General features: G+C 36.2%; 1 protein-coding gene across 7 annotated transcripts in view; it reads left to right on the top strand.

Annotated features, from left to right (window-relative positions):
- The first annotated feature begins 229 nt into the window (after positions 1–229).
- Positions 230–13,513, top strand: part of LOC117394893 (serine/threonine-protein kinase MAK-like) — a 35,536-nt gene continuing 22,252 nt past the window's right edge. For 3 of the 7 annotated variants that reach the window (XM_059014744.1, XM_059014742.1, XM_059014743.1), the window contains exons 1-3: positions 230–397; positions 3,055–3,389; positions 8,428–8,482. In XM_059014744.1, the coding sequence (XP_058870727.1) occupies positions 3,289–3,389; positions 8,428–8,482 (156 nt within the window). In that variant the 5' untranslated portion in view covers positions 230–397; positions 3,055–3,288. The remainder of the gene's footprint in view (positions 398–3,054; positions 3,390–8,427; positions 8,483–13,513) is intronic. The other 4 variants (XM_059014746.1, XM_059014745.1, XM_059014747.1 and 1 more) reach the window with 4 other exon arrangements.

Genomic DNA, 13,513 nt, shown 5'->3' with positions numbered 1-13,513 from the left:
TAAAAAAAAAAAATCTTGTCGGTTATTTCTAAGTATGTTAAGAACATTGAAAAATAGACTAGGTACAGTGTTCTGCCATTATTTGCTAACCGTCACTTTTGCCAACTTCCCATATTTTTTTTTGTAGTATATATTTTTAAAATAATCAAAATATCGCCCCTGTGTCAAGCATTTACTGTATTTTATGTTTGGCCGCGTTTTCACTAAACTTCTTCCGTGTCTACAATTATCCCACAAGGCAGCGCGATAAATCTGAAATACCGTTGTCCTTCTGTGGTGGAGTGCGGCGTTGCCAAGGAGAGAGAGTCACATCAATAAGAAACAGGAGGAAGTGTAACGCACACACAATAATATTAAGAGCTATACAGGCACCGATACGGGTGAATAAAGCTGAAAGGTAAGCGTGCAATAGAAATTATTATATAACAAATCTAATAGCTGAAATTCTAAGAGAAAAATAATTGACAGATTTGATACAACAACGCTGTTCTACTGGGAGGATTTGTAGGTACTATGTCACTAGTATGTGGCAAAATAGTGACCTGTCTGAACAAACAGCTTTCCAGAAGAAGAAAAAAACCTGAATAATGCCATATCTGCGTATTATTATTATTATTATTATTATTATTATTATTATTATTATAAACACTCGTGTGTAAATTTCGTTACCATCGTAATTTAATTAAATCTAGTTACAACTGAGCAGGAGGAACATACAGTAATTTTAAATCATTTTAAACTATTTTTGTATTTGTTCATTGTAGGTTCTTTTTTTTTCTATTTGTATTTATTTAAATGGACATTTACTGTGTTAATTAGTCATTTACCAGATTTATGCGGACTGCTTTTGAAATGCTTGTACTGGTAGGTAGCTTTAAAATAATAATAATTATGGATTTATATTGTATTGTTATTAATATTACTACTAAGACTACTACCCAAATGGCCATTAGGCACAATTTGTTCCCTAGACCTTTAGAGATACAATGAAGTATACTAATCTCCCACCCATCTTTATTAATCTCTGAATTATATTTGACAGGATTTGCAGTGGGTATGATGCCATTTGTTTTAGGGGTTATTGTACCAGCATTTACATTTCTGCTAGCTGAGTAAGCCTAAATCCAACTGTAACACCTAGTTCAGTGCATTAGAAAATAAGCAATATCAATAGAAAACTTCTGAACAAAAACAATGGCTATCCAGCTGTGTATAAGTGAGAGCCCAACCTAAACTTCCTCTGGGGTAATCATCCCAAAAAAGTATCAGTTAAAAGAAAAGGAAAGATAACACCTCCAAGTCTGTAGGCATAATATGATGTCTGACTTTTATTTTCATCAGTCTCTCAAAAACATACTTACTTTCCCTATTCAAAAGTGCATTAATAAGACTTTACATTTCACAATTTAGAATTACATTTAAACACAAAATGAATATAAAGATTCCTGTGTTTATGTTAGTACTGTACGCAGTGACCTTGTGTAAATAATTTGTCCTCAGCTCACTGTTAATTCTAATTCTCCCTAAACCATGTCTAAGCCGATTACAGCTCATAGAGTATTAGTGCTGGTCAGCAATTGTTAAAGGTTGTCATCAACTTTCATTAAAGGAAGGGATTACACCATGTAGCAATGTTCATCCATAGTATATCAGAGCCTTCAATTTTATCCCTCTTTTTTAATGAAATATTTGAAAAATAATGTCATGAAGATAATTCCTTCTCTAATTTACATATTTTGACATACATGTGAAGTACTGTATTTTTTGTGAAAAAACTTAGTAATTTGTTAAATGAAGGGTTAGAAAATAACCTTAACCACCTTCTTGTCTTGAAAACGATCTAGAGAAGGAAGAACTAGTACATTTTAACAAATGCCAAATCTCTTGGTAGAAGCAACCCCCCCCCCACCCCCGTTTTAAACTGTAATGTATTTGTTTTTGCTGTTTTTACTCATTTTAGAATCATTTTTAGCAAGGTTTACACATAGCTTGCCAGCAATAATGCATCGACCCAGACTTGCATGTGGATTAACGATAACTGAGATAAGGGACAATCTACCTGCTGTCATCAGTGATGTCACTGGGACAGAATTGACCAAATACAATGTTGAAATGTTCTCTTGAAATGCTTAAGCATAAGATTGTATTATATTCTGCTTATTTCCCATGCATTAAAAAAGTGGTATTAGAGAAGGAATGTAAACATTACAATACATTCAACATTACAACATTACAATATATTACAGGTATGCATGAAAATGTTCCATACAGTTGTTAAATAAAATGAACAGTGTATATCAAATTGTATTTTTCTTTCATCAAACAAATAGCCCAATGTTTCCTTTTTTCTTCAAATCTGGTTTAGATATTTATGTCAGTATCATTTTAATAGTGGTCATATATTGTTGATGCAGGAATACACAACAGATAAATTGCTTATAGTACGTCAAAGTCTTGTGTAAACAGTCTTTGTATTGAAATTTGTTATAAGCATTTTCTTCTGAATGGGGGGAAAAAACACTAATTACACAAATAAGAAAAAACAATGTACGACTTACACAGTAGGATCCCCTAGATTAGGCGTCCATGATTAGTTTCAGTAGTGTTCACCATTAGTTTGTTTTCTGGATTGACAACTAGAGTGTGTTTTCCTTTTTGCATTAAATAATACCATTATTTTTACGACCCTTCCAAAAAGTTTCCCAATACTTGTTTGTGGTGTATGTGGGAGAGATTGTTTTGTTTGTTTTTGGCAACAATTGGTGATCAGGGGAGTCTTAAAAAATTGTGTGAACCTTAAGTCCTATTTTATTTGTGTTTTGTTAATTTTAGCTCATTTAAAAGACTGCTAATTGTGTGTTGTATACAAAGCAAAGCAACTATTTTACTGTTTGTGTCTTAAAAGAGATGGCATTTAATTTTAAGTAAATGGGTTACAGGTTACCGTTGCTGCTTTTAACTCAATCTTTTGGCCATTTTATACATTTTTATTCCATGTTAATTACTTAACAGGTCATGTTGTATTAACAGTTGTTGCTCTTTTTCATTTTATAGGAGATTGACAATGGAAAGATATTCTTTACTTGATCTTCCTAGTCTCTGGATACTATAACTGGGAGAAAAAGTTTCTTCAGCTTGGAGATAATTCTTGTCAACATTTTTCCGATTGTAACAACAATGCCACCACTTATTTTATGACACCTGTGAACGGTAGCTTTTTTTTTGGAAAAAAGGACAAAAAGACATTTCACTTATTTTTATATTGTGATAACTTTTTTGTATTGAAAAATGAATCGATACACAACTCTGAAACAACTGGGAGATGGAACATATGGTAGTGTTCTAATGGGAAAAAGCAATGAGTCTGGAGAGTTAGTTGCTATCAAAAGGTATGTGTGTGACCATTACTTATTACTTGTTACTGTGCAATTTTTAATGTAATATGTAATTTTAAGTTGTAAAAAATACCTTTTTCATGGTTCATAACTTCAAATGGCATTATTTGAATAGTTTGAGCCAGGGGTTAATTTGTGCCAGATTGCACCTGATCCCAGATCTGGTACCTTTTTCATACCGACTAATTGAGTTATTGATAGTTTTACCCACCTGTGTGTGGCGAGTTTGCCTGCACGTATGGAGGAGCAAGAGTTTTTGACTTTTAACTTTTTGGGAGACAGAGCTAATAAAAAGAGTGGTTTTAACCGCTATTAATACCAGCCCTGGTGTCTTGCCTTTTCTGCACCGCTGCTGGAAACCCAGCACACAGTCGCTACATTGCTGTGAAAAGTGGAGGCGAGGCAGGTATCCCGACACGCACTTGGAAGCTGGCAGGGGAGAATGTAGAAATGCAAAACTAGGCTCACCCAAATAATTGGCACAGGCAAAACTAGATCGATGTTTAAGCTTTGGACGAAACTAGACTTGCCCAAATTAATGGCATGGGCGAACCAGATTTCGGTACCGTTTTCATACCAACTAATTGAATTATTGATAGTTTTACTCACCTGTGTGTGGCGAGTTTGCCTGCACGTATGGAGGAGCAAAACTTTTTAACTTAACTTTTTTAAAATGATGAACAATATGTAAAGCCAGAAACTCCAAATGGCAAAAATCCCCCAAATTACCGCTCTTAATAACAACAGTGTTGCTGCTCCTGTTCATCAGATTATTTGGCCGCGATTGGTATTGTTTAAACTTGAAGATTATGTAAAAACATGGCTAGGCAAAGGTCGGCATGCAGCTACCGACACCAACAATAAGGAACATGAAGAAAAAAATCACTCCTACATTAGGTCTAGAAACAAAAATGTTATCCCTCTCCTTTTAGGTTTAAGATTGGTACCTTTTTTTTTTCTTTTTTTTTTTTTTTACAAATTAACTCCTAGGGTTGAGCCAATGCAATTATTTTGCATTCATAGAAGTTTATAAGGAATGGGAATGATCGGGGTTGCTTGGTGTATGAAAATTGTAAATATGATTTTCGAAGTTGCTTTCTAAATACCTTTTTGCCATGGAAAACCATGTTATTTCCCAATTATACCATGTTAAGCAATTCAGCAAATATAAATACATTTTATATTTCCATACCAGTTTGATATATGTAAAGACAGCTTTTGTGTTTTGTAGTAGTGGGTTACTGTATTATGTAATATGAGCAAGACAAATCAGAACATCTAGACTATCAGTAATTTGCAGGAATATTAATTCAATCAATAATTAGTTAAAACAATAACTGTACCAAATACATTTAGGTACTTTATCTGTAAGTTAATATACCTACATCAGTGTTTCCCAACCCTGTTCCTGACGGCACACCGTGTCTGCTGATTTTCGTTCCAACGCTGCGCTCAATTGCTTAATTGAACCGTATCAACAAACGAGCTTGAAAATAACAGGAGAATGCTCAGTTAATCACTTTATTAGTTCAATGAAGGGTTCAATTAAGGAATTGAGCGCTGCGTTAGAACGAAAACCAGCAGACACGGTGTGCCACCAGGAACAGGTTTGGGAAACACTAACCTACATATTCTTGCAGCCTTCTGAGCTAATTACACAGTGCATTTCATGGTCAATAGACTGAAATTCTTTACACAATGTATTCCTTTTCATTCACTGTGCTATAGAATACCGTGAAACAAGTATGGTTTTCATCAAGGATTGTAAATAATGCAGAGCTTTCCTGGCACTGTATTCAAATGAAAGGTTATCTGCAAAATGGTACCTTTGATGATGGAGAAAACAGTGAATGTTTACAGTGTAGTGTTGCTGCCCTGCTGCGCAAAAATGTAAATTAAATAATAATTAAAAAAAAGGTTAGTGAGTTACTGTTCTACAGATATTTCAGTAGTACCAGTAGTGTCCACCAAGTTTATGCTTTTTCCTAAATATGTAATTTAAACTCTTTGGAACCCTTCCAGATGTTCTCAGTGAACATAGAAAGTGATTCATTTTGCCAACTTCTAGGCCAGCACTGTCATGGTACTCTTTGAATTAAACATCCATTGTACAGTACCTAGGCTTGTATGTTATTAGGGTGATTACTTTATGAAAACAGGCAATTTGGCTTTTGTCGTAATGTGGAAATACAGCACTGTAGCTTGTAAATAAGGCTGACCCCAGTCCAATTGTTATTGTGGCTGAAAGGCACTCATACAAACTGAAACTGCCTGTCAAGAGGGACTCTAGTTTTAAATATATTTTTTTTAAAATCTAGCCCCAGAAAGTTACAAGATTTTTTGAGAAAATGTTGATATTGCCTCCAGGGACAGTAGCAGCAAGAATGTCTTCCCCAGTCACAGAATAAAAGCAAGAGTGTCAAAGGTGGACATACAGTTGCATGCTATTTTCAGTCAATACTATGGATCTACTGTAACTGACTCCGATAAAGGGCTATGAGTCTTAGAACTACACTCAGTACTATGGTGGGAATTTATTCTGTATCCAAGAAAGTACAAACTACTGATGTTTCATGAAAGTATACTTTCTGGAGACCACACTTTTCTGCAGGTTTCTACTCTCACTTTTGATGGAATCAACAATAATAATTAAAGCCACTAATTAGTGTACACTTCTGGTACATGTAGTATAGGAAACAAATAATAACCTGGTTAGTATCAGACAACATCCACAATCTAAGCAAACCATGTCACTCTCATTTGAAAGTAATTATCCATTGTACAGTACCTAGGATATTACATTTAAAAAAGTGCGAGTTTGCCTGCGTGTCGGAGCGAGACTTTATGACTTCTAACTTTTTGGGAGAGAGAGCTAATAAAAAGAGTTTTTAACCGCTATTAAAACCAGCCCTGGTGTCCTGCCTTTTCTGCACCGCAGCTGGCAATCCAGCACACAGTCGCTACATTGTTGTCAGAAGTGGAGGCGAGGCAGGTACCCCGACACGCACCTGGAAGCTGGCAGGAGAGAGTGTAGAAATGCAAAACTAGACTCTGCCAAATAATTGGCATAGGCAAAACCAGATTCGCTCAGGATCGATTTTGAATCGTTGGACGAAACTAGACTCGCCCGGGCTAGCCCTGAAATTCAGTGAAAGCTGCTGAAAAAATGGGTTTCACCCAGTCGTCTTTTTCAAGTTCTGGGGAAATCTAGATTCGCTTAGGAGTGAGGAAAAAAAGTGTTAACTTCTGGATTCACCCAGAAGCCCATGGCGAAACTAGATTGGCCCGGGCAAAACTAGACTCGCCAGACCACGTTTCACCCTTAACACACACACATATATATATATATATATATATATACACACAGTACTGTGCAAAAGTTTTAGGCAGGTGTGAAAAAATGCTGTAAAGTAAGAATGCTTTCAAAAATAGACATGTTAATAGATTATATTTATCAATTAACTAAATGCAAAGTGAGTGAACAGAAGAAAAATCTAAATCAAATCCATATTTGGTGTGACCACCCTTTGCCTTCAAAACAGCATCAATTCTTCTAGGTACACTTGCACAAAGTCAGGGATTTTGTAGGCATATAGTCAGGTGTATGATTAAACAATTATACCAAACAGGTGCTAATGATCATCAATTCAATATGTAGGTTGAAACACAATCATTAACTGAAACAGAAACAGCTGTGTAGGAGGAATAAAACTGGGTGAGGAACAGCCAAACTCAGCTAACAAGGTGAGGTTGCTGAAGACAGTTTACTGTCAAAAGTCATACACCATGGCAAGACTGAGCACAGCAACAAGACACAAGGTAGTTATACTGCATCAGCAAGGTCTCTCCCAGGCAGAAATTTCAAGGCAAACAGGGGTTTCCAGATGTGCTGCCCACGCTCTTTTGAAGAAGCACAAAGAAACGGGCAACATTGAGGACCGTAGACGCAGTGGTCGGCCAAGGAAACTTACTGCAGCAGATGAAAGACACATCATGCTTAGTTCCCTTCGCAATCGGAAGATGTCCAGCAGTGCCATCAGCTCAGAATTGGCAGAAAACAGTGGGACCCTGGTACACCTATCTACTGTCCGGAGAAGTCTGGTCAGAAGTAGCCTTCATGGAAGACTTGCGGCCAAAAAGCCATACCTCCGACGTGGAAACAAGGCCAAGCGACTCAACTATGCACGAAAACACAGGAACTGGGGTGCAGAAAAATGGCAGCAGGTGCTCTGGACTGATGAGTCAAAATTTGAAATTTTTGGCTGTAGCAGAAGGCAGTTTGTTTGCCGAAGGGCTGGAGAGCGGTACACGAATGAGTGTCTGCAGGCAACAGTGAAGCATGGTGGAGGTTCCTTGCAAGTTTGGGGCTGCATTTCTGCAAATGGAGTTGGGGATTTGGTCAGAATTAATGGTCTCCTCAGTGCTGAGAAGTACAGGCAGATACTTATCCATCATGCAATACCATCAGGGAGGCATCTGATTGGCCCCAAATTTATTCTGCAGCATGACAACGACCCCAAACATACAGCGAAAGTCATTAAGAACTATCTTCAGCGTAAAGAAGAACAAGGAGTCCTGGAAGTGATGGTATGGCCCCCACAGAGCCCTGATCTCAACATCATCGAGTCTGTCTGGGATTACATGAAGAGAGAGAAGCAACTGAGGCTGCCTAAATCCACAGAAGAACTGTGGTTAGTTCTCCAAGATGTTTGGGCCAACCTACCTGCCGAGTTCCTTCAAAAAATGTGCAAGTGTACCTAGAAGAATTGATGCTGTTTTGAAGGCAAAGGGTGGTCACACCAAATATTGATTTGATGTAGATTTTTCTTCTGTTCACTCATTTTGTTAATTGATAAATATAAACTATTAACATGTCTATTTTTGAAAGCATTCTTACTTTACAGCATATATATAATATATATATATATATATATGTATGTATTTCTGACAGGGTATTCCACAGCATAGATTGTGTGATTTCCATGTGTTTGTAACTTGATTTTGTTTAACAAAGTTTGTTTGTTTTTTACAGAATGAAAAGGAAGTTTTACTCTTGGGAAGAGTGCATGAACCTGAGAGAAGTGAAGGTAATGATTGTTTTTCATTTTTATTTAACAACCATAGCTTAATAATTTGAGTTGATTTGTGTGATACACCGTATTCCTTCGAATTTAAGACGCAGCCCAAATTTCCCACCCTCAATTTGAGTAAAAAATAAAGCATCAAACAAATACAAATTTACAAAGACAGAACCTCAATTTCGCATATGGAGGCAGTTTGCGGCCGTCTGCTATCACACAGAGCATTACACAGTTCAAATTTCCAGTTGTGATTATTCACACCTGTTTTTCTCCCAATTTGTAAACTGTTGTATTGCTTGGCAAGTTGAAAAACACGGGTCTGATCAGCATTTACGATCTGTCCAAGCTGGTACTGTTTGTTAAAAATGCTGAAATTGTAAAAGCTCTTTGAATTCCTCAGGAAGCTAATGACGCTTCTTTGAAAATGGCTGCCTGTATGTCATGGATGATTTGAGATCGGACAGTAACGTCTTGGTTCGTCTTTTCTTGGCAGTACGTCACATTGATACTTGTGTGTTCGGGCAGCGACGTCATTGTTCGTCTTTTCTCGGCAGTCAGTCACGCTGCTGTGTACTCATGTAGTCACGTCTTTTGTTGCCGATTTTAATACACACATCACTATACTGTAATCGAATTTAAGATGCAGGCTATTTTTGAGAAAAAAGTGTGTCTAAATTCGAAGGAATACAGTATATGTTTCTATTGAACTGTGGTAATTTTTGATATCTGTATTTTTTTATTTAGTTTGCTTTTACTATTGATTAATTTCTCCTTTTATTCTACATTTTTAATTCGACAAATTAGGATTTTAGAACAAAGTCACTGCTTACTGCATTTGAATGTCACTGTTAACTATTTAGCCTATACACATATTTAAACATATTTACATTAAGCATAAGATTACACAGTAGAACAAATTATACTAACAGCATTACACAGCATTAAATGATGTCCAGGAGCTTCAAAAACATTATTTTACTTTAATACATCAGCAACCTATTTATGAACTACATTTTTGAGAAACCATGTGCTAAATTAATTTCTTGTCTGAAACAGTAGATCAGTATTTACACTTTGATGTATTTAGAACTTGGCTTTGCTTGAACCACTGTTGCTGGGATTCTGAGTTTACCTTTTGATAAGAAATGTAATCAGAATTAATAAATAATTCTCAAACGAAGTATTCCTTTCCCTGGTATGGGAAAATGATTTCTGTTCGATTACATTTGTTTAGATTACTACCAACGTACTACCAAAAGGAAAAAAAATTCTGATAATCCAAAACAAATATTATTATGAATAGAAAGCTTAGTGTTTAAAAAACAAAGATGTATTTACTAGAATGACACGTGTCATATTGTCAGAGCTTGGATTATCAGGGATATATAAATTTGTTTTCTTTCTTTCTTTAAAGAGTAAGTGGCGGGGTTTCGAAAATATGGTGTTACACATCCTCACATGTTGCTACAACTGTTTAAATAATGTATCTGTAATTTTTCTTTTCAGTTAACATTCTGACAACTTTTTACACTTATAACTTTAAAGTCGGTTTTAAAGCTCTTTTCAAAATGTCTGCTCTAGTGCAGTGATTTAGACTTTGAAGTCAGAAGTGTAAAAAGTTGTCAGGATGTTAACAATGAAAAGAAAAATTACAGTTAAGTTATTTAAACAGTTGTAGCAACATGTGGGGACGTATAATGCTATATTTTTCGTAACCCCGCTACTTACCCTTTAAGTAATCTATCATAATATCCAGGATATTCTGGGTGACTATAGCAAGTTGGGCCTCTGAAACGTACGAAAGACTGATAGACAATAAGCAATCTGTTACAAAAAGCCTGTGGCTTTGGAGTTAATAATTTAGTACACTAATACATAACATTGTATTATTGACACTTTATTTGAAATAATTTCACAGTCAGTTAATTTGTCACTTAAAGCAATAGATCCTAACCAAATAGATGTTAAAATAGTGTGAACTCCTCATATGGAAGCCACATAGCAAGCAAATACTGTTAATAAAGTCTTCTTACAACTTGACAACATATAAGTTGTAAGTATTAGTTCCTGGCTTTCCTGAAAAGCTTTATAAATAAAAACAGTACAACATGCAAATTAAGTGAACATACATTTTTAGTCAACTATTTTGATACGTTTAACAAATACTTGTTGTACAGTGTACACGGGTATAGCTTCCCTATATCTCCCTAGATCTGCCTCCTAACTTGCTGTCACAAAGAAATTAAAAGGTCTATTAAAAGGGGAATGCTAATGGATCAACCCTAAACAATTGTTTTTAAAAAAATCCTGCAAATATGTAAGCTATCTTACTTTTATTTTTAATTTTCCGCTAAATCAGTGTCCTGGAAATTAATGTCAACATCAAATATTGTTGAATAAAAAAATATTGTAGATTGTTAATTTGTTTTGTGTTCCACACAAAAATCCTGTGGCTTAGAGTTAATAATTGACCACACTACACTGTACAGAACTTTGTATTATTGACACTTTATTTGAAATAATGTCAAGGCTAGTTAATTTTTCACTTTAAGCAATAGATCCTAACCAAACATGTATGCAAAGAGTGTGATCTCATGTGGAAGCCACATAACAAACAACAAATTCTGTTAATAAAGTCTTCTTACAGCTTGACAATATAGAAGTTGTAAGTATTAGTTCCTGGCTTTCCTGAAAAGCTTTAAGAACAGTACAACATGCACATTAAGATAACATTCATTTTGAGTCAACTATGCTATAGTGTAGCAAAAAATAAACATTATTAGACCCTAATGTCTAAAGATGTGTTTTCACAAAGCTCGGATCCAAGTTGGATTCAAGTTGATCCAATTTATTGGAAGCACTTTTTTCATGGTCAAATAAACTGGATCAAAGTTGGATCCAATTTATTTGATGAGGAAAGCATTTGCTATATTAAACTGGCACCAACTATGTCAAGTTGAACGTGTCAGTGCAAGAACAGACGTAAAGCTAATGTATCTCAAGGCACTTTCCTGGCAACTGTTGCATCAAAAGAGTTGCTGGCAACCAAGTTGCTTCAACTTCTATGTAACACCAGACAACTTCCAATGGCAACTTTTTCAGGAAACTTAAGAGATGAACCAGTAGGTAAGTTTGGAGTTACTAAATCTGTTTTACAGTTACAGTTGTCACGACAACTTTTAAAAACTTGGTAAAAGTAGAAATGGAAGAAAAAAAGAAAAAGGAGCTTGCCACAGAAGACACAGATGGCTTCAAATCCATGCCTTGAATGGACAAGTACACTTTTCATGCTCTTCTCTCCATTGTTGAAGATAAAATAATAAAAAAAAAAGATACAGTAACGCGAGCAGCAAGTGAGTGTCTAGCGATAACACTGAGATTTCATGCAACAGGGGAAACATTCCAGTCTCTGGAATACTTGTTCCGCGTCAGCCGGAATACAGCAAGGCTGATTGGAAACATGTCAGGCATTGTACAGTGGGCTTAAGGAAGAATACCTCAGAACTTCACAAACTCAACAAGAGTGGGTGTCTGTATCCTCAAAAAGTAAGGGCATGTGGAACTTTCCACAGTGCACTGGGGCCTTGGATGGCAAACATGTAATTATTGAGCCCCCACCACACTCAGGCTCTCACTACTTCAATTACAAGGGCTCACATTGTTCTCATTGCTCTCGAGGATGCTGAGCTAACATTTTCATATGTTGATGTTGGGAAAAATGGGAGAATAAGTGATGGTGGGGTTTGGGCCAAATGTCTCAGTTTAGCGCTTCAGAGCAATCAGTTAAACCTTCTGCCTCCAGAATGCCTGCCAGGGCAGAATACTAAGGTGCCATACGTGGTGGTGGCAGATGAGGCCTTTGCACTTAAACCTTACCTGATGAAGCCCTACTCACAAGTAAACCTGGACGAACAGACGAGAATCTTTAACTACCGTCTCTCTAGGGCAAGGCGCTGCGTGGAGAATGCCTTTGGATTACTGGCAAGCCGCTGGCAGATTTTCCAGAGACCAGTTGGACCAGAAAAAGTAGAAATATTAACACTGGCTGCATGTGCTTTGCACAATTACTTGAGGAGCAACTCCACCAGAAGTGTGCTTTACACTCCACCTGGATGCACTGACCAAGAATATGTAGGGACAGGTCAAATAATTTCAGGTTCTTGGAGAGAAGATGGTGCTTTGAATTCTTTTCTGCCTCTACAAGCAACCCAAAGCAAACATGTATCATCTAATGCAAAGGAAATTAGAGAAAAATACAAACATTATTTCAATTCTACTGGAGCTGTGAGCTGGCAGCTTAGTTCAATCACTTAAGTTATAAAGAAGATAGTTATTATAATTAGGTGTATTTTTTGTTGTAAATATACACACCTTCGAAAAAAATCCAACCAACTGCCTTGTGTATAATAAATATTTATTGCTAATCATTCAGCTAAAAAACATAATGTTTTCATTTATAATCAAACACAATACATTCATAAACAAAATAAAAAGGCACTGCATCTCCAGCCCTGTCCCACCCCTTGTTTGCTATATTTTTCACATACCTCTTCATAGTAGTGCATACCGATAAATCATCACCTGATCACTCGTTTTATCACCAAACTCCTCAATAATGCGATCCAAGTCATTATTTTATTACTATAGCATCTCAAAAAGCTCAGCAAATGTCTGTGATATTGTTTGAGCGCCGGATGCAGAAGCAGCTATCTTGTTTGTTTATGTCCGTGTTATCTCTGTGGTGCCGGGGCTATGTGTATTGCTCAGATACGCCCCCTTTTTTTTCAGCTTCTCTCAGCTCCTATCGGTCTCACTCGGCCATTGAATGGTTTTCTCGGCTTTTTCTGTAGAAAAAACGACTAGAGACCTGTTTTTTATGTCTTTTTGATGATATCGGGCCGGAAAGGGAAAATTGTAATGTCGGATCTGGTCCGACATAGGACCGCAAAGGGTTAAAGACTAAATAGATTAATTTGATTAAATACAATATATGAATTTATAGACTAAATTGAATTAGATTTGAATGTGATTGGAGTT

This window comes from Acipenser ruthenus, chromosome 3 (assembly GCF_902713425.1).
Source record: "Acipenser ruthenus chromosome 3, fAciRut3.2 maternal haplotype, whole genome shotgun sequence".
NCBI lineage: Eukaryota > Metazoa > Chordata > Actinopteri > Acipenseriformes > Acipenseridae > Acipenser > Acipenser ruthenus.
The sequence above is the reverse complement of the archived record's forward strand: the minus strand, read 5'-3'. Positions and strand labels throughout refer to the sequence as shown.